Here is a 25,042-nt window from a genome sequence, read left to right as displayed (position 1 = left end):
TTAATTTCCTTATTTGGCTATTAAAAACCAATAATTCAATTTATTTTAGTTGTTAACTATTGTTTTCTATTGCATTGAAAACATGTCCAACAATGTCACTAATTTCAACTTCTACAAGAAGCGACAAAAGACGAAAAGGGCAATCATGTTTAAATGCTTTTTTCTCGACACGATGATTTTCATGATGGGACTGTATTGCGAGTATGGGCAGAGCAAATTGTATTCAATTAATTAGATTCACATAAATGTCTCGTTTTTGTAGAATTCCCTGAAGAAGGTGTAATAAACACCGAAACGTTGGAAGCAAGAAAAATAATAATCGTTTGATTGCTTTGGTGACTGCGAAGCCGAAAAATTCCCCAGTGAACTTTGTTTGTCATGATACATTTTAGGTCGGTTCTGATAGGGTTTCAGGAATACCTTAGCAATTCTTCCAGGGATTAGTTCAAGTATACTGCTGTGATTCGCAAGTCAGCCCCATCTGCATTTTCGTCAAAATTGAGTTGAGCTCAGTTTTCAACATATCTTCCAATGCTCTTTCAGCTGCACTAATAAGATAGTATGATTTATTCGTAAAAATTGAGGAAAAACAGCAGGTCAAATTGTCCCATACTGAAAAGTAATCGCATATCAGTCCCACTACGGATTTTCGCACCCTGTAACGTAAAAATGATCCGTGTTTTGATCATCTTTATGTTTTTCTCGGAAAGATATTGTAGTAAAACGCAAATTGTAAAAGTTTGATTATGATTTGAACATGTTCCAATCCTCTGGAATTTTTTGAATATTCGTATGGAAAACGAATTTGGAAACTTCACAGCCCATTTTCTCAATGCCTACTTTTTACATATGGGACTAACTTGCGATTCACGGCACTATATCTGCAAAAAAAAACTATCTACTTTAGAGTTTGCGCAAAAAAAATTTTCACTGGGATTCTTCTAGAAATTTCTCCAGAGATCTGTTTCAGGAATTCTTCCAGGAAAGCTACGGAATTTCTCCAGAGATTTCTCCATGGATTATTTATGAGATTTCTTCTGTTATTCCTTCAGTGAGTATTCTTTAAAATCATCCAAGTAATCTTCATATGGCCTAAAAGGGAACCACTATAGCCATAACTAGTACACTTTCCCTACCTCTCTTGTGATTTCTCCAGAATTTCTACCGACAATTTATCAACGGATACATACAAAGATATCCCTAAGTAGTCCTCTTAAGATTCGTCCAGGAATTTTTCCGGAGATTTCTTCCGGTAATCGTTAACTGATCGCTCCAGGGATTCTACCAAGAATTCTGTCAGGTGTTCTACAACTCAAAAATTCCTCAAGAATTTCTTCCAGTAACTCTCCCAGAGTTATCACGAGGAAAATCAGTACATGACTAAAAATTGAAAAGAAAAACCCTTCGGAGATTCTTCCAAGAGTTCATAAACTATCCTAAGAATTGCATCAGGGATTACATTATAAAATCTCTATTAAAATTCCTCCAGAGATTTCTCTTGGGATTTTTCCAAAGATGATTCCATGAATTTCTTCAGAAAAATCTACCGGGGTTTTCCAGAAATTTCTTTACACTGATTCTTCCTGGGGTACCTCCAAGGATTCTTCCAGATAGGCCTCCAGGAGTCCTTTAGTAATTAATATAGATAATCCTTCAGAGTTTCCTACAGGATTTTCTCCAGAGACTCCTCCAGGGATTTCTCTTGAGAAATCTCTACAGCGATTCCTGCAGAGATTTCTTCAGCTTTTTCTTCAGGAATTTATCAAAGGATTGCTCCAGCAAAATCTACGTGGTTTCCTCTATAAATTGTTCCAGTGATGAGCTGGTAGAGAATCGACAGTATTATTGAATGAAATATGCTTTTTGTCTACGCAATCTTTATTAAAAGAAAGCCGTTGAAAAAATAAAGACTGCGTAGCCGAAAATCATATCAGATTTTCAAGGGATTTTTCAGGAATTCCTCCAGAGATTTCCACGGGATTTTTTCCATAGGCTCTCACAATAATTTCTTCAGGGATTCTTTCAGGACTTTAACCGGGGATTTATCTAAGGATTACTCCAGATGTTTTTCTAGAGTTTCCTCCAGGGATTGCTCTAGGAATCCCTTCAGGAACTTTTCCAAGGGATTTCTCAATAAACTTCTTCAGGAAAGGAGTTGTGCTTATTCTGCGCGGCGTGTGAGTCGAGACGAGTCGCTCTCACCGCGAGTGACATGAGACGACTAATGTTGATCAAATGGGAGCGAGTCGACAATTGTCACCTCATTCGACTCGTCTCACCTCACACGCCGCGCAGAATAAGCCCAAGTTTCTTCTTCTTCTTTCTGGCATTACGTCCCCACTGGGACAGAGCCTGCATCTCAGCTTAGTGTTATGAGCACTTCCACAGTTATTAACTGAGAGCTTACTATGCCAATGACCATTTTTGTATGCGTATATCGTGTGGCATGTACGATGATACTTTATGCCCTGGGAAGTCGAGAAAATTTCCAACCCGAAAAGATCCTCGACCAGAGCTTGGTCTTGCTGAATAGCTGCGCGTTTACCGCTACGGCTATCTGGGCCAAAAGGAGTTCCTAAAGAAACTTAAAAAATCGCGGAGGAAATCAAAGAAAAATTATTTTGCATTTTGATGAAATCCTTGGAGAAATTCATGAGCCAATCATTGTAGGAATTTCTAGAGAAATGCTTGGAGAAATCTCCGGTTGATTTTTTGAAGGCCCAGAACGAACCTCTGGATAAATTTCAAGGGTAATCTCTGGAAGATTACCTGAAAAAATAATATGAAAAATTTATGTACCGACTTCCCTGGAGGTCTCCCTGGGAGAATTCCTAAAGGAAACTCTCGAGGAATCCCTATAGGAATTCATTAAGTTATGTTTTTTTGTAATATCCCTAGGGGAATTTCTGGTGGAATCTCCGGGATAATATTCGGAGCGATCCCTGGAGGAAATATAATTTCTAGAGGAATCTTAAGAAGCCTACCTGAGGAGATTCTGGAGAAATATCTCAAATTATACTTGAAGAAATCGTCGTACCAAAGACAACCTGGAGGATTATCGTAACGCAGATAGATCTCCTTTTCGATGTGCATCACACGGTAAGACCTACCATATTGTACTCTTGCTGTAGCTATTCTTGTAAATACTCATAAGTTACGGTCTTCAGGAGTTCATTGAATGATTTTCACAAACTTCTGAGCAAATACTTCCAAGAATTTCTTTTTTTATTATCTGCACAAATCCGATTTTTTTAAGGATAACCATTAGAAACTCTTTCAAATTTCTTTAAAACAAAATTAAGAAAGTGCTAAGTCCTTCAAAAAGTTATCCAGAACTTTCTCGAAGATTCGCGTTTAGAACATCTTCAAGATTCAACCAGATATTTTTTCCAGAGATGCCTCCAGGGATTTTTTATAAAATTGTCGTTCAAAATCAAAATTCAACCAGGAATTTTCTCAAGAATAACACTAATCTTTTTCCTTATACTCCTTCACGAAATTTCCAGAGGAAGCCTTTGATGATTTTTCCACCTTCTTCGGGGGCGTCTCTTAGAAACGTCAAGATTCCATTCAAACAAACCTTAAGGTGAAACACTTCAAAGGCACAAATCTCGCGAAGAAAGCATCCGACAACAGTGCGCTTTTTATTTTGGCTTTATGCACTAGTAGAAAGCTTAAAATAAGAAGATCAGGAAAGTTGACCTATTATTTCTCCAGTTTTGTGCCTTTGAAAACGCGAGTAGGGTCACAAGTCGGCCATTGTGACGGCCATCTTTGGATTTCGAGATGTTTCACCTTAAGTTACCTCTAATGAAATTTATATAATTTATAAAATAAAGTGAACTCCTTTTAAGATCTCTGGTAGATAGTTTTCGATAAAAAATACTAGGAGAGTTAAAGAAAACATTCGCAGGAGAGTATCCTACAGGAGATACTAATGGAATCTCTGAAAAATGTGTATAGAAATGATCTGAGAAAATACTGGAATAAAATATGTAGTATTAACAGGTGTGAAATCTATAACTATGAAGCCAACTCCACGTTCCGCTCTGTCGCCGCCGCTGTAGTAGATGTTGTACTTGAATCTCCGATTTTAGGCCAGCGGAGACGGTTTGGATTGAAATAGAGACTTTAGAGAACTTCCATAAAAAAAATTGAGACATTTTAGAGACTTGCATTAAAATAATGACCATGTATATACAAAGACTCTTGCCTTGATTACCTGAAGAACTCGATTAGCAATGAGTGTGAGATTTCTCTATCAATCAGTAGAATACAATACCTGTTCATAACTCAACTTGCTCAATTTATTATCCACGATATCAATTTGGAATTGGAAAGAAAAAAACGGTACAATGTTTAGAACATTCGGCAGTTTTAACGGTTCATCTAGCACCATCTGCCCTGTAAAAGGTATCTCTTCTATTATGTCAACCGTCGATTGAAAAAGTTAGTACGTACTAATTAAGGAAACATGCTGTATGTTTTTGGTTGAGTCACGTCTCTTCCATAAGGTTTGATGTTAGACAAAAATATCAAGAATAAAAGTTCGAACATTAAGTGAAAAATGAACTTAATGACGTTATTATCTGCCATCACCGTTTTTTGTTGTTGTTGCATTGAAGTAAGTAGTTTTTAGTTACCATGTATGACAATTAAAAAAATGAAGAATTCGATAAACAGAATGATGTGATGTATGAATGCCGTCTCTTCTTTTCTCTCTCGTTTTTTTTTTTTTGAATTGGGTTTCCTATTAAGATTCTATGCATATCCTAGCGCTAACGGTATAATGCACGTAATTTTCTATTTTCGTATTGATTTTTAGATGCATGTTAAAAGCACTATTCAATTACACAATTGGAATCCATCGGAACTTTCGAGTGTCCCACTGCTTTGCTTTGGATTACGCGCTTTAGTTCTTTTTACGCTGAACGACCACCGGTCCGAGGTTATCCTGGCATTCCTTGTTGTGAGGACCGTGCGATCCGTCACAGTAAGGCCACTGTAAGAAATTTAAATTGTTGATTTAGATTAGATGTTGTATTCTCGATAGTTTTGCTTAAAAATCACTCACATTCTTGGACTTCCAGCAGCGGCAGAACGCGGCCTTCTCGGCGATGTCCTCGATGTCGATCATGTCCACAACCTTGGCCTCGGCCATGCGTATGCTACGGTTCACCTTGGTGCTGGGCTTGGGCCGGGCCTCCGGGCAGAACGCCAGATAGGACACATAGACCAGGCCTCCGACGGCGGCAGTTGGCGGGATCAGCGAGAGCCAGTCCGTGACTGGAAAGAAAGAAGAAAATCAAGAAGTTATAAGTCATGAGCGAAGAAGTGAATAGCTATTGATTCTTATTATGCTAATCATGTTTTAACCCGTATAGGCCTGAGTGAAAGCAAAAATACTGAAACCACCGCTCAGAGAATTCTTAACGGATTCAAATGATTTTTGTCAGTTCACTAGCCCACATGTCTAGTTTCTAGAAGTGGCCAGAGGAACTCGGAAATATTTCTGTGGCCGGAGTTATTGCGGAGGGTCACTGGGTCAAGTCGGGTAAAAAAGAGCTATTTTTTGGGACATGCAGTTACCTTTATTTATTTGCAATGACAAGCATTTTAATTTGCATAAATCATTGAGATCTGACATTCAACATTATAAATGAAGAGTTTTGCACCGTTTAAAATATACCGGATGTGGCCATTCGGACGTAATGCCTGGAAGAACCGGCTATAGATTTGTTGGATACTAATTTGTTTCAATTCTCGAAAAGTAGAAATCAAACATAATTGTGCACTAAAATGCATTCCCATAAGCTTGGCACAGATGTTCAGATACAAATTGGCCACTTTATCGTAAGTTTGAGCCGTACCGGAACCCGAAAATGGTCATTTGTAGGATAAATCAAACGCAATATTCACAGTTATCCAATTCAATCGTTTCTCAAAAGGTTTACACTGATGCAATTTTCTCAAAATTCCGTCATACAGTGGCCACATTATAACCAATTCCGGAAACAATCTGTGACTTGAAGTTTGCCTACCTCCAGGGGCACAAACGCACAGTACCCTTCTCATTCGACCTGACCCAGTGATCCACCAGAGTAACTCCGACTACAGGAATATTTCCGCGTTCTTCTGTCCTTTGGGACCGTTCAAATATTACGTAACGCAACAGGGGGAGAGAGGGGGTCTTACATAGTGTTACGGTCCAAACAAAAATTAAAAAATTTCCATACAAAAGCTGTTACGTGGGGGTGGGAGGGGGTCTAAAATTGACAAATTTCACGTTACGTAATATTTGAATGAACCCTTTTCTAGAAACAAGATATGTGTGCCAGTCTACTGACAAAAAATCATTTGAATCCATTAAGGTGAAAGTTCATTGAGCACGTAAACATAATGTTGCCACACACTCAAGCCACCCGCTAAAGCACCCTCTCGAGCCACCCAACAAGGTGGAGCACAATGTTATGTGCGTCGGCCAAAAATAAATCATCATGTTCCATGTATACCTCCACCCACAGAATTATGAAGGCAGTATTACTTGCACACGTTTCATATAAAGATATTATTGTCGATATGAATTCATCAACAACTTTATAAAAACTCAAAATCACAATTTATTTAATTTGGTAGTGAAAACATGTTTTTTGACCAAAATTATAAGCATTTTTCACACCATGCGTGTGTTGTTTACTATTTTTGGCAGTTTTCTCCTCTCTTCTCTTGCTTCTCACGGACGGACAAAGTTGCCATCAGTATGCATTTGAATTCTACTGTCAGTTGTACTGTATAATATCTAATATTCAATTTTGATGTTAAATAACGTCGTACATTGTTTTTCTCACGCATAATAATATTTTGTAACACTTGTGACAATGTACACCTTTTGAGTGTTATGAAATTGTAAAATATGTAGTTGTGGCAACTGTATGAATATCCAAACAATTTAAATGCCAAACATAAAAACTGACATCACTTCCAATCAGTGAGAGCTACGCATCCGATTCATAAACAATGTTGGCTCAGTGAATTCGCGTTCCGGTGTGGTTTTCCGAGCACAAATCGATTAATTTAAGTGATTTATTGTTCCCAGGAGCACAGTGCGAGAAAAATTGAAGTGTTTTACGTATTGCATCAGATTTTTGAATTGCTACGGTGAGTAGAAATACCATTAAAAGTGAGTTTAAGAACAGCCACCAAAAAGCCAGCAAACAATATATCGGTGCCTGAAGAAGAAGTGATTCGGTAGTGCGTGGTATTTTACAACACAAATCACAGCAACAACTACGTGTTTGCATTCAAAAACTGGTGATTTGTGAAGAACACATCATGGAATACCTTCAGTTAAGAAACCACCGCTCTACAATAAGGTTAGTAACTTCACATCAAGCGTGTGCTAGAATAAGGGCGTAAGTCGCATGATCGATTTCTCTTCATCGATCCTCTCTTCCGTGAATAAAGGTGACAAGATGCGGGTTTGTTAGCAATTTTTCACTTGAGGACGCTAGGCAGCGATGCAATCTTGCATCCTGAGGTGAACAAATACTAATAAACTTGCGTCTTGTCGCCTTTATTCACAGAAAAGAGGATCGATGAAGAGAAATCGATCTTGCGACTTACGCCCTTATTCTAGCACACGCTTGACATAATCATTTTTTGTGATCGCTCTCCAAAACACTGGGAGAAGCGTGGGAGGAGGGAGCGGAAAGCGAAGGGGGAAGTAAGGTGTTATATGAGCCTATGCATGCTATAAAACGTTTGACTTTTACTGTGCGCCCTGTTTTTAAGTTTCCCGTGAGAGAGAGCGAGACAGCACCAACACACGGCGCACAGTAAAAGTCAAAAGAACAAAAGAATTTATGGCACGAACAGAGGCTCATTAGAGACCATTTTGGTACTCAAGGGGATATGTCCTTAAGGGGACACGGGAGACCGTGTTATTTTCCCTATCTTTCGTCTCACTCTAACAATCATCATCAAAACTTTGTGGAAGCAAATCTCAAGTTTTAATGAACCGATGAAGCTGAAAATTTATCGGGTTGTGCACTACATATATAGAACCATAGTGATACATTTTCGCATCGATATATGGAGTGGTTCTTGGGATTTGCTTCTTGAAATGGATAGGGTAATTATGATGACGTCCCGTGCGGCCTTAAGAATTCGCTGAGCGGTGAGGGTTTTAGAATTTTTGCTTTCATTCAGGCCTATACGGGTTAACAAAACAATCATCACAAACGTTTTTCATCTCAACTCAGTTTCATTTAGATTGCGACGTCTGTTCGTTTAGTTGTTGTTGTTTATGGATTTGATTTAGCATTGACTTGGTGCGATGGCTACAAAATGTTACATCTCCGGTTGCTGCTAGTTTTGTGCGTGCCATTCGCCGCCTAGGTAAGTACACTCAGAAATAAAAATAATCACAGAATTACTAAAGTTTATGCATTAATGACTATTTTCTATCTGCCTCTCTTTCATTCTGCTGTGAATTTCTACACTAAATGTCATTTCACCTGGGTTGAAGCTTAGCGATGCTTCAACCCAGGAGAATTGACAAATAGGAACAAAATTCCCTGCAGAATGAAAGAGAGGCAGATAGAAAATAGTAATACATTACTAAAATTTAGTTATTCTGTGACTACTCGTGTTTCTGAGTGTAGGTGCAACAGGAAAAGGACTGTTAAAATCGTTTGCGGTAGTGTTCGTTTATTGTTACTTCGGATATTATGTGGTACTGTTTACATATTGTTATGAATGGTTGTGGATAGTTCGGGTAAAAGTTCCGGTATGGTTCCAATTTATGCGGGCAAATCGAACCGTGCCAAAATCGAACGTCACCATACACTGAAATTAATGTTGGAGAAAATACAACCACTTCATGATTCTTCCCTCCCCTTGGTTATGCGACCTTGCCGCGATGGGAGGGCATAATCCATAAGCCCATATGATGGAAACCAAAGGCGTAACCTGTAGTGGTGGTATCACATTTTGGCATTTTTTTTGTGCTTAAAGCCGCGTTATAATTCATATGGCATTGACGCATATAGTAGTTTACTACATTATCGGTAGTAAACGCTATATGTGGAACACGAGTGGAACATGTTTGTGTCATTTTTCTGTCTACACCTTTCGATCATACTACAAACAACGCGTTGCTATGAATAAAGGTAGCATTTACTACAAAGCTACTGGTAGTTAGCCTCAGAGGTTGCTACTCATGCTTTGCGATTGTTGAAATGAATGGAATATTTAAAATTTGAGTAAATATCATGGGAAAACGATGTCAGCTTTGATATTTCGAAAGGTATTTTGAGATTTCCGTAGAAATTTTGATATTTAGAAAATAATTTTGAGATTCCACTAAGGAATATTTGTGCTTATTCTGCGCGGCGTGTGATGTGACACGAGTCGAATGAGGTGACAATTGTCGACTCACTCCCATTTGATTAACATTAGTCGTCTCACGTCACTCGCGGTGAAAGCGTCTCAACTCACACGCCGCGCAGAATAAGCACAATTGAATTTATTTGAGAGATCTGGTATTCTTTCTGACGTTAAGTCCTTCAATTATAGTATAAACCTTTGAGCGTCCTAATGTAAAAATGTAAAAGAAAATCCTGAATTCAACCACTATTGTGAGAATTTATTTTTATTTTTTAAGAATTCCAAGGATACTACCAGGAAACCTACCGAAGTAACGAGAATATCACAGAAATACTAAGAATCCCATATCCATCATCGGAGTTCAACTGTAGTTTTATTTTTAATTCACAGAGGAAGCTCAAAATTCTACCGCTATTTCATCAAATTCTCAGTACTGGAATCTTGAAAATGTTAGGAACTTTATAATGTCACAATTGCTGTAATCTCAAGATTCCTTCATAGGATACAGATTTCTAGCTGAAATTCCAAAATTCTCAGAAAAATCCTTGTTGTCAAATCATTATAAAATTCACATGCACATAAAGTAAATGGTTATCGCAAATTTACACAAAAATCGGTCGATTGTTGCACCAACGCTTATGACGGATTTCACGCCAACTCGACACGCGATTGGCAGCACCCCTTCAGAATTCAATGAAACTTTCTGGGTGTGAAGACTATGTGAAACTAAGATACTTTACATACTTTGTTTTTTCAAAATCGATCTAGACTAACATTTGGAAAGGGTCAAAGTTTTTTTTTACTTTTTTTATAAACCCGTATAACTCGAAAACGGTAAGACCTACAAAAAAGTGTTGTATGGGGGACTGTCGTGAAATTTCCTGACGTTTTAGAGAAAAATATTGAAAAAATAAAAACACATTTTCTACACTGAAAAAAAAAAATATTCAAAACTTTAAAGTCGATTTAAAAAAAACGGCCATTTCAGATTTTGATCATCCTTAAGCAAAAAGTTTCGTAATTAAATTTACTAAAAGTCGTCCATACATTGAAAATTGGGCATATTTTAGGGAAAAAAGTTTTTCTAACATCGATTTTTTTAAGTCCCAAAGTTTTTTTTTACTTTTTTTTATAAACCCGTATAACTCGAAAACGGTAAGACCTACAAAAAAGTGTTGTATGGGGGGCTGTCGTGAAATTTCCTGACGTTTTAGAAAAAAAAATGTTGAAAAAATAAAAACACATTTTCTACACTGAAAAAACAATGATTCAAAACTTAAGGGTCGATTTAAAAAAATGGCCATTTCAGATTTTGATCATCCTTAAGCAAAAATCTTCGTAATTAAATTTACTAAAAGTCCTCCATACATTGCAAATTGGGCATATCTAAGGGAAAAAAGTTTTTCTAACAACGAATTTTTCAAGTCCATTTTTCAATTTTTTTTTCAAAGATTTTGTTCTAAGCCGTCAAATATGATCGTGTTTTCAAGTGATAAATGAGTTTGAATCAGAAATAAATTGTATTTTTTTATTGAGAATAGTTAAAAAACGGAATTATGCAGTGATTATGTTTTTTAAATGAAGGCAATCTATGGATTTCGCCTCTGCCTATGAGAAAATCAACTCCGTCTAACAATCCGACGGATTTTTATGGTTCGAAAGATTGCAAACATTGAAAAGGAACAACCTGATCCATACCCCATTAAATTTTCTTCTAGAAAATACTACTAAACGTACCTGCCAGATGAATAAGAAATAATGTTTGTATTGTTATCTACCTAAAACGTCCGTTAACGACCTGAGTTACTCAACAATCACCGCGTGAGTGTATAGAAAGATAGGTATTTAACTTATAATTGTCGTTCTACCTATGCATATAACTATTTAAGCTTGATGTCAATAAAACTCTTTTCATTTTATCTAAGTCATTTGTGAAAAGAAGTTAAAGATGGATCAACAAGATTTATCGCGCATTAAAATTTCGAGATGTTGCGCCGGTATAAACAATCCTAAGTGCAGGCGTAGCCAGTTGCGAAACTTGTCACCAACAATGATCGAACACATACGTGCTAAGGGATATAGTTATCAGCTTGATGAAACTATGCATATTTGTGAGTCATGTCGCTTAGTGATCAGGCTCCACAGAAGTCCGCCTAAGAAAAAACGACGGCAAAGGCCCCTGTGACGCTATTGGTGGCACTCTCAAGCGAATGGCAAAAAGAGCAAGTCTTGCTTGCACACTCGACTGGGCAGTGAAACAAACTGATACATGTATCACCAAATTAAATTTCTGTTATATATCTAATGAACAATATGTTAAAATGTCAGAGGAATTGATGGAATTGTTTGATAAGGTTAAAACTGTCCCTGGTACCCAAAAATATCATTGTTTTATGCCTATTAGTGATACACAAATTGCAGCCAAACGGTATACCAATTCAGAGGATGAACCAAAAATATTCAGTAAAGCCCAAAAATAATGTAAATATTCATGTGCAGATACTACGTTTTAGGATATAAGCAATAACAAAAAAAAACACGACTTTTTTTTAAGCATAATATTGACCCTTTCCAGACACCTGTTAAGATTGGCTTTGACCAAATAAGAAATAAAATATTATTGTGATATCTTTCCAATCATTAAAAACCCATCGGATTGTTAGACGGAGTTCATTTTCTCATAAGCGGTTTGGTGCGAGATCAATTGTATTTAATTAAAAAAAAAAACTCTGTATAATTCCGTTTTATTTCTTTTAACTACTCCCAATAAAACAAATATAATCTATTTTGTGATTAAAACTCATTTATCACTTCAAAATATGAGCATACTAGACTATTTAAAGCGAAATAAAAAAAACTTGGACTTAAAAAAATTCGTTGTTAGAAAAACTTTTTTTTTCCCTAAAATATGCCCAATTTGCAATGTATGGACGACTTTTTGCTTAAGGATGATCAAAATCTGAAATGGCCGTTTTTTTTAAATCGACTTTAAAGTTTTGCATCATTGTTTTTTCGGTGTAGAAAATGTTTTTTTATTTCTTCTATATTTTTCTCTAAAACGTCAGGAAATTTCACGACAGTCCCCCATACAACACTTTTTTGTAGGTCTTACCGTTTTCGAGTTATACGGGTTTATAAAAAAAGTAAAAAAAAACTTTGACCCTTTCCAAATGTTAGTCTAGATCGATTTTGAAAAAACAAAGTATGTAAAGTATCTTAGTTTCACATAGTCTTCACACCCAGAAAGTGGAATGGAAGATTAACACAGGGATCAACCGAATATCATCCGATTTAATTGGGTGGGCCGACGCAATCCTACTAAATAGGTGGATAAATCGGTATTTTGAGTAAAATCCAAGCAAGTTGACCTACTAAACATCAGATTTCCTCGGTCACCCGATTTAATCTAGCGATTAGTCAGTTGATCGCTGTGTTAAACTTCCATAAGCGTCGGTGCAACAATCGACCGATTTTTCAACCAATTTAGTCGGCTGTTGAACTGTCAAATGTTTAATGGGGTAGTAGGTACTAGGGGAACTTACGTATTCTCGGCAGTCTAAGCCGATGCCGCGCTTCTTTTGTAATATTCTCGGACATCAGCAGATAAATTCCTTGTTTGTCTGTTTACATTTATGCGTTGCTCAATCCTCTATCGATTCACACCGACAGACTTGTCAAAATGCTTTTGGAAACGTTTTAACAACGCTACAAACATCTCTTGTCAGTGTGACTATTGTCGGCAGCCTCATTCTGTTTGGCAACTTTTCCATAAGAACTGCTGATGAATCTCTTCGGCAGCTCCAAATCAGTCGCATTTTGAGGCGTGTTCAATTGAATTGATGACATCTCTGGCGTTATTGTTTGTTCAGTCTAGGAAATCTCGTCAGTGGAAAGCGGACAGAACAAAGAATCATCTGAATGTTTTCATTGACGTGTTTTGATAGAATAATATTGTGAATTTGGCATTTGGTTGCCGATAATAGCCGAATGGTGCCGAAGCCATAAGTCTCCCTACATGTTCGAAAGGTTTTTTATTCATACCAAAAGTGTAGTAAACTTTGTAGATTTTGTTTTTGAGTAGATGCTACATGTAGTAAAAATCAACGCTTTTTATTCATACCGCCCGGTGTGGTCAAAAGTACAATGCCAAACTTGTCAAATCTACAATGTTTCTAGTCATAAATACTACAACTCTGGTTGAATAAACAGAAAATATTCTCTGTGATGTTGACTATGTTTTGGTAGAGTTAACAGATTAATGTAGTCGGTTGAAAATCGTTGATATAGCTCTTAATTTTATCATGGATTCAGTAGTTTCTACAATAAAATTCCTTTCAGTGTACAAGATTGTTAATTTTTAATGAACAATGCTATCATTTTTAACATGTGCATGGTAATTTAAACAACAAAAGCGTAGTAATAATCATGGCATCAACATGGCTGTTTTTCTCCGTCAGCTTGTGAAAAGTGAAAAATTCTATGGTCTTTAAGTGGGTCAACGGCATTTTTAGGTGATTTTTTCCGTCCAATAAGGAAAACAATATAATACGTAGAAGATTTTTCTGTCACTTACACCTTTTTGCTTCTAACCCCCTCAATTGTGCTAACAGGACGGTTTCAATCCTTGGCACTTTTGACTCACTTCGACAGAGGTTTGTTTTAAAATCTACCATGCCCATATTTATCAACAATATGCCCCATTTTGTGCATCTTACTACCAAAGACAAATTAAAGACCCCCATGTCCCTTGCAATGGCCCAACATTTTATGGCTCATAAGGTAATCTAGAATGTCGTTCAAAGTGTACTGCGATCTGTCAAACTTGGGTACCTTTGGCACTACCGAGGGACCAAATGCAGTACTAGAAGTGGTACCCAATCTGAGTCCGAGTGGGACGGACCTGTTACTACTCCAATTGAAGTGGTTTGAATTCTCCATCTTTCGATTATTTTTGCTTCATAAAAAATGAAGAGTTCGCTAAAGCAAATAAGTTTGAGGTAAGGATGAAAAACGCCACACAGGTTGAAGCACGTGTCTTACCTTACTTATTCACTTCTTAGTCAATTAGATAACTAATGACACATTAGAAGCTCTTACAAGAAGAAGATTGTTTACAAGAATATTCGGATTTTTTTATGTATTATTAACAGTGGCGTCTCGTCCTAAGGTGCACTTGGTGCACTGCACAGTCAAAGATTTCAAACTAACAAATTAAATATATATATATATATATATATATATATATATATATATATATATATATATATATATATATATATATATATATATATATATTATAATTCTCAATACTTCCAACATTCATAATGTGTAGTTGCTTGAAAATGTTTGATTTCTTCACCTTCAACTGGTCCATCGCCCTCAGTGAACAAACCGTTTGATTCTCCCCCCCAATGGTCTTGCTCAACCAGCAAGCGAAAACAGCGAAGCAAACAAGACAAACTGCCATGCGTCTCCATCGTATTGCAGAGAATGTTCATTTCAGCCGTGCACTCTTTCTTGTGCACGAAAACAGCGTGTATGGACACATCAGGAATGTGCATTTGTATTGACATTTCTAGAGCAACAGTGGCGTTGTATAGGTAAAATCTGGTTCACTACAATTTGTGCACCCGAGAGAGAAATTGCCCATGACGCTCGCATTGGTTTGCAAGAATTGAGAAAGCGCGCGCAACTGGCGTCACGACGTCTGCTGTTGGAAGAGAAAGCGTCAACGCCATACATGCTTTGTGTGTATGTATGTTGCATGGAGCTTCCAGGTGTCGCGCGATAGTAGGCGCAATATTGATTGGAACCAATACTAGATGTTATAAACATATTGGCCAAATTGATTATGTTTTATCTTATTAAATACACAAAATTCATGTGGCTTTGAATTGATTTTTAAACTATGTGTGAATATAGTTTTTCTTGCTCAACAGACCGACAACTGATAAATTGCGGTGGGCTTAAAGTGGGTTTCAGCGTTCAACAGTCAGTCATCATTTCACTTGAAAGCTTTGATGTATCCACAAAAGTATACAAAGAGATGTACCAGCGCTGGACATCATCAAAAAGCTAAGATATCGTGATACAATTGACAAGCTGTAAATAATAAGAATTATTATATAGAATAACAACGTTAGGAATAATGGAGATTCGTAATTTCGCGAAAGCCACGAAATCCACGGAATTTATACTTCATCGCGAAACTTGGAAAATAACGCGTAAATAGTTGAATTCTGAAGGTTTATATGATAATCTCAGAAAAGTTCAGATTTTTGCTCATAAGAATTGTTTTTTTTTTTTTGTTTGTAAGCCGAGTTTCATATAAAAAATGTGCTAATCGTTTAGTTTCAAATTAAACTTCTTTCTTCTTGCTTTAAATTTGATAATATGATATTAAAATTATTATCTCAGTTCGCAAAATACGAAAAATGATTGAAATTTATGCATATAAAGGTCATTTTTACTGTAAATATACATTTTTATGTCAAATATTATCAAACTATGGGACCGCGATTAATACGCAAAATTTTTCTTTCATCGCCTTGGTATCAGCGAAATTTTGAGAATTTTCCTTTTCCCTAAACATTGTATATTGGAATCATCCTAAATTATTAAAACTTACAACTAGTGATTGAAACGAAGAAAACAAACAAAAATACGTCCAATAAGCAACAAATATAATAGCTTCCAGACACTTCAAGATTGCATACAGTATTGGATATTACATTTTAAGGTGTCAATAATAAGAAATTACATTTTAAGCTGAAATACCTTTTAAAAAATCAATTGAAAAATTCGTATTCATAATTCAAAATGAACGGTTTGGGCGAGTCAGTGCACAGGTAATCAAATTCCTCACGGGACGCCTCTGATTATTAAGTAACTGGAAAAAAATTATTTATATGTTTGAGTGCTTAAACCTTCTACAAGAATTCTAAAAAAATCTGATTCAAAACTTCGAGTCAAATAAGTTAGAGAAAAATGCAAGTCCTGAGAAAGAAAATCATCAAATATTTCCAAACATTGCTAACCAATGAGAAAAGTAAAACATTTCTAAGAAGAATGGTGTAGCAAAGTAGACTATCTCTATAAAAAAAAATGAGTAATTAATGTTTGAAAGTTATTTGTCTTAAATAATAGATGCCTCATAGCAATATCATCATCCAAAACAACTTTCTACAATTTATCTTTGGTGGTAGATTTAGAGTTTGAAGATGTTTGTTCAAAATTATTTTCCCGAATAATTCAAATTCCTGTCTTTTCCCGCTTTTCCCGGTTCGGTGGGTGGCCACCCTGCAGTTTGGGTTCTGGATTCCGTACAACCGGAATATATCCTTTGAATCCTCAACAGGTGCTCAGGAAACTACCGGAAGCCAGGAAAGAAACAGAAACTATAGCTGAAAATTCCTGGTCCAACGCTTTCGTCAACGTTCCCATGGATGCTCGATTCGGAAAATCTCCGGAAGTAGCACCGGCTCGTAAAAAAACGAATCCTCACTGAACCGGGTGGTGTTGTGACAACTGAAGATTTACAACTACAGATTCTAGTGAATCCATCATCAGCAGTTGCAAAGCGTACAAAAACAGGGGAAAAAATAACTCAATGAATGAGTCAGCTAAGAAAAATAAACGTAATAAGGACCAACAGACTACCGTATCTAATGCAGGACCATCTAAGAATAACGAAAAGGCGAAAATTACAATGATCAAAATGTTTCAAAAATGATTTTCTTTCAACTCACCTAAGCGTTGCAATTACCCGTAACGCTGGTAGATCACCTTTTCGAGGTGCGTTATGGGGTAAGATCTACCAAATTGTACTCTTGCTGTATCTGTTCTTGTGAATACTTATAAGTTACGGTCGGAAGAGTATAAGAGAGTAACAAGCCACTAAGACTCACCTATTTGTCCTAGATGATGAGGAGGTCGAAGTGGAAAAATGGCTCAATCAGCACCTGAGGTTGGTTTCAACGCATAAGAATTTCTTTCCAAGTTCAAGAGTTTATCTTTCGATATCTAGGAGGGAAACGATTCCGAATCAGTGGAGTAGCAGACCTCTTAACTTCTAAAATAAGCTTTTTGTTCCAAGGAATCTAAATGCCCCATGCGATGAAACCTGTTCACAGTTTCAAAAACGACTTTGAACCTAATAAGTAGAAGCAATAATTTGATACGCTAGAGTACCGATGCATGGTCAAAATCAGTATCATTCAACCAGCTTAGTGGCCGAACCTGATTAAGGGGTGCGCTTTTGAGAGTTTAATGGTGACAAACTGTTTTCTCCAAAAGGTATAAATAGCGGTATCTTTTTCTAAAGAGGCTCTATGCAAAATGGTAAAGAATGATATTTGTATAAAAAACGACTACTTCATTATTTCTCAACAGTAATGGAGTAGAACGACATGCACTAAACAAAGGACACGGGCAGGCATTGCAGGTTTCGCTCTCATTTGAGTATGAAGCACGATCAAAACAAGCAAAGAAAAACATCCCATCTGTTGCGGTCCACGATCATCATTGTATCGCAAGGTGTAACAAGTCTGATAAATGGAAGCAGCAAGCGAGAGCCCCAAAGAGAGAACGATGATAAAATCCATTTTTCTCGCTTGTTTACCGTTGGGGATAGGTGTTTTTCTTTACTGGTACGATAAACAATCCACGAACTTCCAATAGCAATAGTGTCCTCCAGGCTTGGAGTATGTTTAGAGGGGTTTTATCATGCACTACTATCCCCCCAATCTGATCAAAGTTGTAGAAGTATACGATAAACAGTCTCTCATAACGTGCAGCATGTTATGATAGTTACAGAGAGCGATACGTGAGAGATTCTCTCAATTTTCTCAGGATTCAATCCCTGGACACGGGTATACCACAAAAGATCAAAGAAAACTGGTCGCAGTGGTTCATCCCGAACAGAAACAAAAAAAAAGCGTTGCAAGGTTTGCAAGTCACCTCGCTGGTGGGGTGACTTGCAACACCCAATATTTTGATGTTTTTCACTGAAGTATGAATTGCAATATTTTTTCGTATACTTATATTTGAGAGTACTTGTCTACATTAAAACTATGAATAAAAACAGTATCCAGTCCATTCGAGTCTAGAACGCAACACTGAAGACGGCCTGACAATTGAGGTCGAAATACGCGTAACTGTCAAAGGATACAAATTCTAGTAGAATTGATATAGTGTTAAATTAGGTTTTCTCATTTACTTTCAACTTATGTATTTTGAATCACACGCTTACGAGCTGTGGATATTTTTCAGATTTAATTGAGAATAATGTTGTAACAATTCGAAGTCAAAAAAATTCAAATTTCGTGTTATCTAGTTGTAGCATTAAGATTACGATATCACTCTCTGTGAATTCTGGCCTTAATATCAATGTTTCAGTTAATAAAAAGCATAAAATAATGCAGCTTAATAAGCATAAAGCAACTTCTCTGCAGTAATACATTGAATACCTTAAATTTCCTATAATTGACATGGTTTTGGAGACAATCAATGAGTGAAAGAACTACCTTTCAATAAGCCAAGAAGTAATTTATCTGAGTTTCCCCCATACAAAACTTTGATTGTAACATCCTTAGCTATCATTTGAAGATTGAGACCCTAAGTTTCCCGACATAGTGAAATTTTAGGACACCCTAGTAGTCACTGACCACTGGGTCGCATAGTCCATTTTACGAGACGTTTTTGAACAGATGATCGCTTAATTTATGAATGAAAATATGGCAGGAGGCGGTGTCGTAACGTGTGAAAGTAACAGCAATATCATCAGTGTTGCCGTTTCGTAAAATGGGCTATAGACGATTATTCAGTATTCAGCCATTCATCGGCTTTTGATTGACTGGAATTGGTATTGCCCCACCAAACGATGTAAAACAAAAAATAAATTTCTGAGCAAATACTTGGAGTAATTCATGTAAAAGTTGTATATTGGATTTTGTCGAGGAATCCTTGCAGAAACTCCTAAAAGATTTTTAGGAGGAATAACTTAAAGAATCAAGAAGACATTAAAAAACACAGAAAAACTATGTAGTGAAATGGGTAGTACTAGTTAGACATTATGAAATTTAAATCACAATGTTCAACATACGTTAAAAAAATGTGAATTTTATGCCAAAACATGGACTTAAATCACTCCGCTTGCAAACGATATACACACACTTTGCCGGATTTAGTGCTGATCATACGATAGAGATAGCTTCTGCAGGCCGACCAACTCTATCTCCTGCTTTACGACAACAAGCGTACCAAAACGGCTCCCCACCAACAAAAAGTGACCCCAAAAACAAATATTACATAACATTCTTCTAGGTAGCTAATCTGTTCTCTGGTTTTCGCACCACGAGACTTACACGATTTGAGCTCCAATCGAGATATGAATCAAGCTTGAGCAACTCGAGCTAATGGGCAGTGAAGCGATGATTGTGCGAAAAGTGAATTCCATTTTCTCCGCCGAGGCCGTTTCACGCTTGAGTTGTGTCCTATCTCTTTTACTACGGATCTCCAGAAGATGGAGAATCAACGTGTGCCAGATCGTGAAGGTCTTTTACAACTGCCCCACCATTGTAATGGAAGGGTTATTAGAAAATGGAGTTCAGAAGAAGCAAAGATCTAAGAGCGAGTACTTACATCCCAGCCGGAACCATCCACCGAAGCTGTCCGGGATCGGCAATCCGGCCAAGTAGTTAGGCAGGGTGGTTTTCACTAGTCCGGATAATAGCTGCATTTTGAAGGTGAGATACAATACCTGCGACGAGATAAATATGGGAATGATTCATCAAAAATGGTGAAGGCAACACACAAAAAACGATATCAACGCACCACTTTCTAATACCAGGCAATGAGAGGAGGCAGGCAGGACTGGAAGTCTTCGAGAAGTCGGACCAGGTGCTCTGTTGTTTCACTACACAACGATTAGACACCGAATGAGTGATGCTTTTAGATGTTGGGGATGACGGAAAGGATCGGCAGAAAGCTGTCCTGTCATCGACGAATAAAAGTCTGGCGTAAAAGGGAATGAAAAGGGAATATACTGACATTTGTTGTGCCTCATCGGCAAGTTCTTTCTGGGTAAACTACACTGGAAATAATACTGTGGTAAATTGAACTATTGCAAAGTGTTCAATTTAGGTTGCTCAGTGTTGAAAAATTCAGTTTTTGTAGCTTGCTAGAAAGAGTGCATTTCTCGCATAACTTTCCTTAATACAACCACACAAATAATGGTCTATTTTCCTCCTCTAACCGTAATGGATGTGGTTTAGTGAACCATAAAAGGACAGTTCCGGGGTATTGTTTCGACCTTAACGGTTACGGTTTTTAGTGAACATCAGAGGCGCATCCACGTTCGAAACCATGGGTAGGACAAATCACGCGTAACTTTTCAAAACAGCCGATCTAACAATTCACAAATTTCGAGTAAATCGAGCTTGAAGGTTGTGAAAATATATATTGAAACTGTATCAAAATGAAACAATTTTTCCCCACTGTGTTGCTTGTAGTATGAAATGAACGTATGAACAATGCACTATGGTCCAGGAATCAGTTTTACGCGGAAAGATGCATTCTGAGGCTTAGAATGAAACATTAGACAAAAACGGTCTTCTACAAAGTTGTTTGTATTAGTTGAGCCCTTTGTTTGGTTTTATTGAAAATTAGGGTGGACCACATTTTCATAGAAATGATTAAGCTAACTTTCTTATTTGTAGAAATAATATTATACATGCTTCAGCAAAGTTGTAGACCATTCAATTTCAAGCTACTTTGCTAAAAAAGTTTTTTTGTATCTCTTAAATTGACCGATTTAGAGCTTTTTTCCTACGGTGACATAGGGTGGTTCGAACAAAACTGGTTTTCTGGCTCTAGAGTTTTCAATTCAAGTTTCTCATCAAAGTAGTCTATGAAACACTTTTAGAGCTTTAAAAAATGCGTTATTTGGTGAGTGAAGAAACTCGCTATCTCCTTCCGTTTAGGAGTTATTGTTGTTTTTCTTCCAAAAACATGCCTAATTTGATTGTGAATTTCTCTGATTGGGGCAAACATAAAAAATATCTTTTGACGGCGTTCAAAAGACAAAATAAAATTGTATATTATATCAAAAAATTACAAATGTGTTATTTTTGTAACTCTAATAAAACGTCTTGAAAGTCAAACATTTTTTATCACAAAAACTTTAATAACTTTTGAACTAAAATAGATATCAACAATCTTTTTGCATGAAAATTTGCGTTTTGTTAAGTTCTAAAAGTCGTTCATAGACGACTTTGACGAGAAAATAATATTAAAAAAAACTAGAGTTAAAAAACTTATTTTTGTTGGACCACCCTGCGATGATTAGGAAAAAATGCTCTAGATTGGTCAAATTTTGAGCTACAGAAAAACTTCTTTTGGTAAAGTTGATCAAAATTTCAAGTTCTACCGCTTTGGCTAAGAGCATATACCAGTATTTTTGCAAATAAAAAAGTTGATTATATGATATGTGTGGTATTGTGAACCACCCTAGTTTCAAATGACACAGTATGAAAGCTTACATTTTTAGAAACAATTTTGTAGAAGATCATTTTTGTCTAAAATTTCATTTTCATGCTCAAAATGCAAAATAATAAAGAAATACATACCATGAAAATCTTCAAAATAGTTTTAGAGCCCTATCTTTCTTATTTCAAATTTCTCGTCAAAGAGGCCTATGAACGACTTTAAGAACTTAACAAAACGCACATTTTCATGCAAAAATATTGATGATATCTATTTTAGTTCAAAGGTTATTAATTTTTTTCTGCTTAAAAACCTTTGTTTTTCAAGGCATTTTATTAGAGTTACAATAATAACACATCTGTAACTTTTTCATATAATATACAATTTTATTTTGTCTTTTGAATGCCGTCAAAAGATATTTTTTATGTTTGCCCCAATCAGAGATATTCACAATCAAAATAGGCATGTTTTTGAGAGAAAAACAACAATAACTCCTAAACGGAAGGAGATAGCGAGTTTCTTCACTCACCAAATTACGCATTTTTTAAAGCTCTAAAAGTGTTTCATAGACTACTTTGATGAGAAATTTGAATTGAAAACTCTGAAGCCAGAAAACCAGTTTTGTTCGGACCACCCTATGTCACTGCAGGAAAAAAGCTCTAAATCGGTCAATTTAAGAGATACAAAAAACTTTTTTTGGCAAATTTACTTGAAATTGAATGGTCTATAACTTTGCTGAAGCATGTATAATATAATTTCCACAAATAAGAAAGTTAGTTACACAATTTCTATGAAAATGTGGTCCACCCTAATTTTCAATAACACCAAACAAAGGGCTTAACTAATACAAACAACTTTGTACAAGACCGTTTTTGTCTAATGTTTCATTCTAAAGCTCAAAATGCATCTTTCCGCGTAAAACTGATTCCTGGACCACTGTGCAATAAAATGAACGTATGAAATGAAATTTTGTCAATTTATTTGAAAATTACACTGAAATCTATAAAAACACCAGATAGGACGTTTTGACCAAAAATATGTACATAGGACAAATCACATAGGTCGTTCTGTTTCAACAATTGTTACATTGGACATTCATTTCGGTCATTTTGTTTCAGTTACAGTAACATCGGACATTTTGATTTGAGCACACAACAAGCATGTTTTATTTCATGTTGTATCCACGTGCGTTGAACTGCTTCAACATTCAAGTTGAACTGCTCATTTTGTTGCGGTGTGATAATCGCAGGCACCAGCTGTGCTTTGTTTTGATTCATTTGAAGAAGGGACGAATGACCTTCGGGTTAAAGTCTCTCACGAACAACAACAATTTGATTCATTCAATGCCACGCCGTCACTTTTTCTCCTCCGTCTATGTGTCCTATGTAACAACAGAAGGAGGGGAAACGTTGAGCTGTATTTGGGACTTTTTGCTTTCTCGCTGTTTCTCTCTCAATATTTATTTATGCACCATCTTCGGCTACACCGTACAGACTGATTTCTTAATAACTACTTAATCTAAACCTCTTATTCTAACACTGAATACATTTTTGGACATATTAAAATCAAACTCGTCACAAACATCATTGAACGAACGCAAACACATATGAAAACAGTTGCTGTATCCAAAATTAGATCTATGGAAAGGAATCACGAATAACACTGAATTACGAAGACGTCTGGAAGGAACATTCCACGGAATAAATTCTAACAGATCAGGGCAGTCTATATTGTTTGTGATGAGGTCAAAAATAAACAATCTCTGCGATCTGATGCGCCTTGCAGAGAGAGATTCTAAGTTAATTAACTTAAGTCTTTCCGGATAGCTCGGTAAGTTTATCGGATCATTCCAAGGAAGATGACGCAAAGCAAACCTTAAAAAGCTTTTTTGGATACGCTCAATTGCCAGATTATGCTTTACGTAGAATGGCGACCAAACCGGTGATGCATACTCAAGAATGCTGCGTACTAGAGAACAGAATAACGTCTTAAGACAATAAATATCGGTAAAACCGGAAGCATGGCGACGGATGAAACCAAGCACGGTAAATGCTTTGGCAGTTATGATGCTTATGTGCTCGTTAAATCTCAATTTTGAGTCAATCGTAACACCCAGATCACATATTGAGTCAACCCTTTCCAAAAAATCTAGTCCCATGTTATACTGATGGAGCGAAATGCTATTGGATCGTGAGAAGGAAATTACTTTGCACTTTTTACTGTTTACGCGCATGCCATTATCGTCGCACCAGATAAGCAGTCGATTTATGTCTTCTTGTAGTTCGACACAATCTGCAGAGGAGGCAATCACACGGAAAATTTTTAAGTCATCCGCATATGAAAGATTAAATGAAGAAAGCAGCTCATAAAGGTCGTTTACATAAATGATAAAAATCAACGGACCGAGGACACTTCCTTGCGGGACGCCGGATGGAATATTGAATGTCCTGGAGCGTGTGGATTTCACTTTCACGAAAGCTTCACGATCGGTTAAGTAGGAGCAAAGCCAGTCAGTAAGCCACGCCGGAAAACCAAGATGACTGAGTTTTCTGCAGATGATATCATGCGGTACTGAATCAAAAGCTTTTGCAAAATCCACATACACTGCATCGATTTGCCGCCTTGATTCAAGTTCACGGGATACAGCTGACACATAGCACATAAGGTTCGATGTTGTGGAGCGGTGCTTCATGAAGCCATGCTGGTTGTTAAAGATGATCGGAGCAGCAGCTCGGTACAAAACTGCGTGTATCAGCTTCTCAAACACTTTGCTTAGGCTGCAAAGTATAGACACCCCGCGATAATTTGCGACACAATTGTAGCTTCCGGACTTGTGAATCGGTGTTATAGATGCCGTTTTCCACGCACTTGGAAACCTCCTGTCACGAAGCGAGCGGTTGAAAACAGCAGTAATAGGCATTGCGAGCGAAGCTGCACAGTTCTTCCAGAACAAAGGGGGCAGATTGTCTGTACCAGGTCCTTTTGTAGAATCCAGATCTTCAAGAGCATTCTGAACTTCCTCTACAGAAAACTGAACGAACGGTAGAGTTATGTTATGAACTGGTATCTGCTCGAAACTATCACGACGTTGAACGGGCGATGCTCTACTAAAAACACTCTCGAAAAAGGTGGCGAAGAGATCGGCAACTTCGGTGTTTGAATGGGCGGTGAC

General features: G+C 36.9%; 1 protein-coding gene across 1 annotated transcript; it reads right to left on the bottom strand.

Annotated features, from left to right (window-relative positions):
* Positions 1–4,285: 4,285 nt before the first annotated feature.
* On the bottom strand, positions 4,286–20,380 carry LOC5564392 (CDGSH iron-sulfur domain-containing protein 2 homolog). The gene is made up of 4 exons (XM_001648695.2): positions 20,221–20,380; positions 20,029–20,146; positions 5,075–5,286; positions 4,286–5,002 (listed from the first exon to the last, which is right to left on the bottom strand). The coding sequence occupies exons 2-4, from the start codon at positions 20,123–20,125 to the stop codon at positions 4,913–4,915; spliced, it is 399 nt and encodes a 132-aa protein (XP_001648745.1). The 5' UTR covers positions 20,126–20,146; positions 20,221–20,380; the 3' UTR covers positions 4,286–4,912.
* Positions 20,381–25,042: the final 4,662 nt, after the last annotated feature.

This window comes from Aedes aegypti, chromosome 1 (genome assembly GCF_002204515.2).
Source record: "Aedes aegypti strain LVP_AGWG chromosome 1, AaegL5.0 Primary Assembly, whole genome shotgun sequence".
Classification (NCBI taxonomy): domain Eukaryota; kingdom Metazoa; phylum Arthropoda; class Insecta; order Diptera; family Culicidae; genus Aedes; species Aedes aegypti.
The sequence above is the reverse complement of the archived record's forward strand: the minus strand, read 5'-3'. Positions and strand labels throughout refer to the sequence as shown.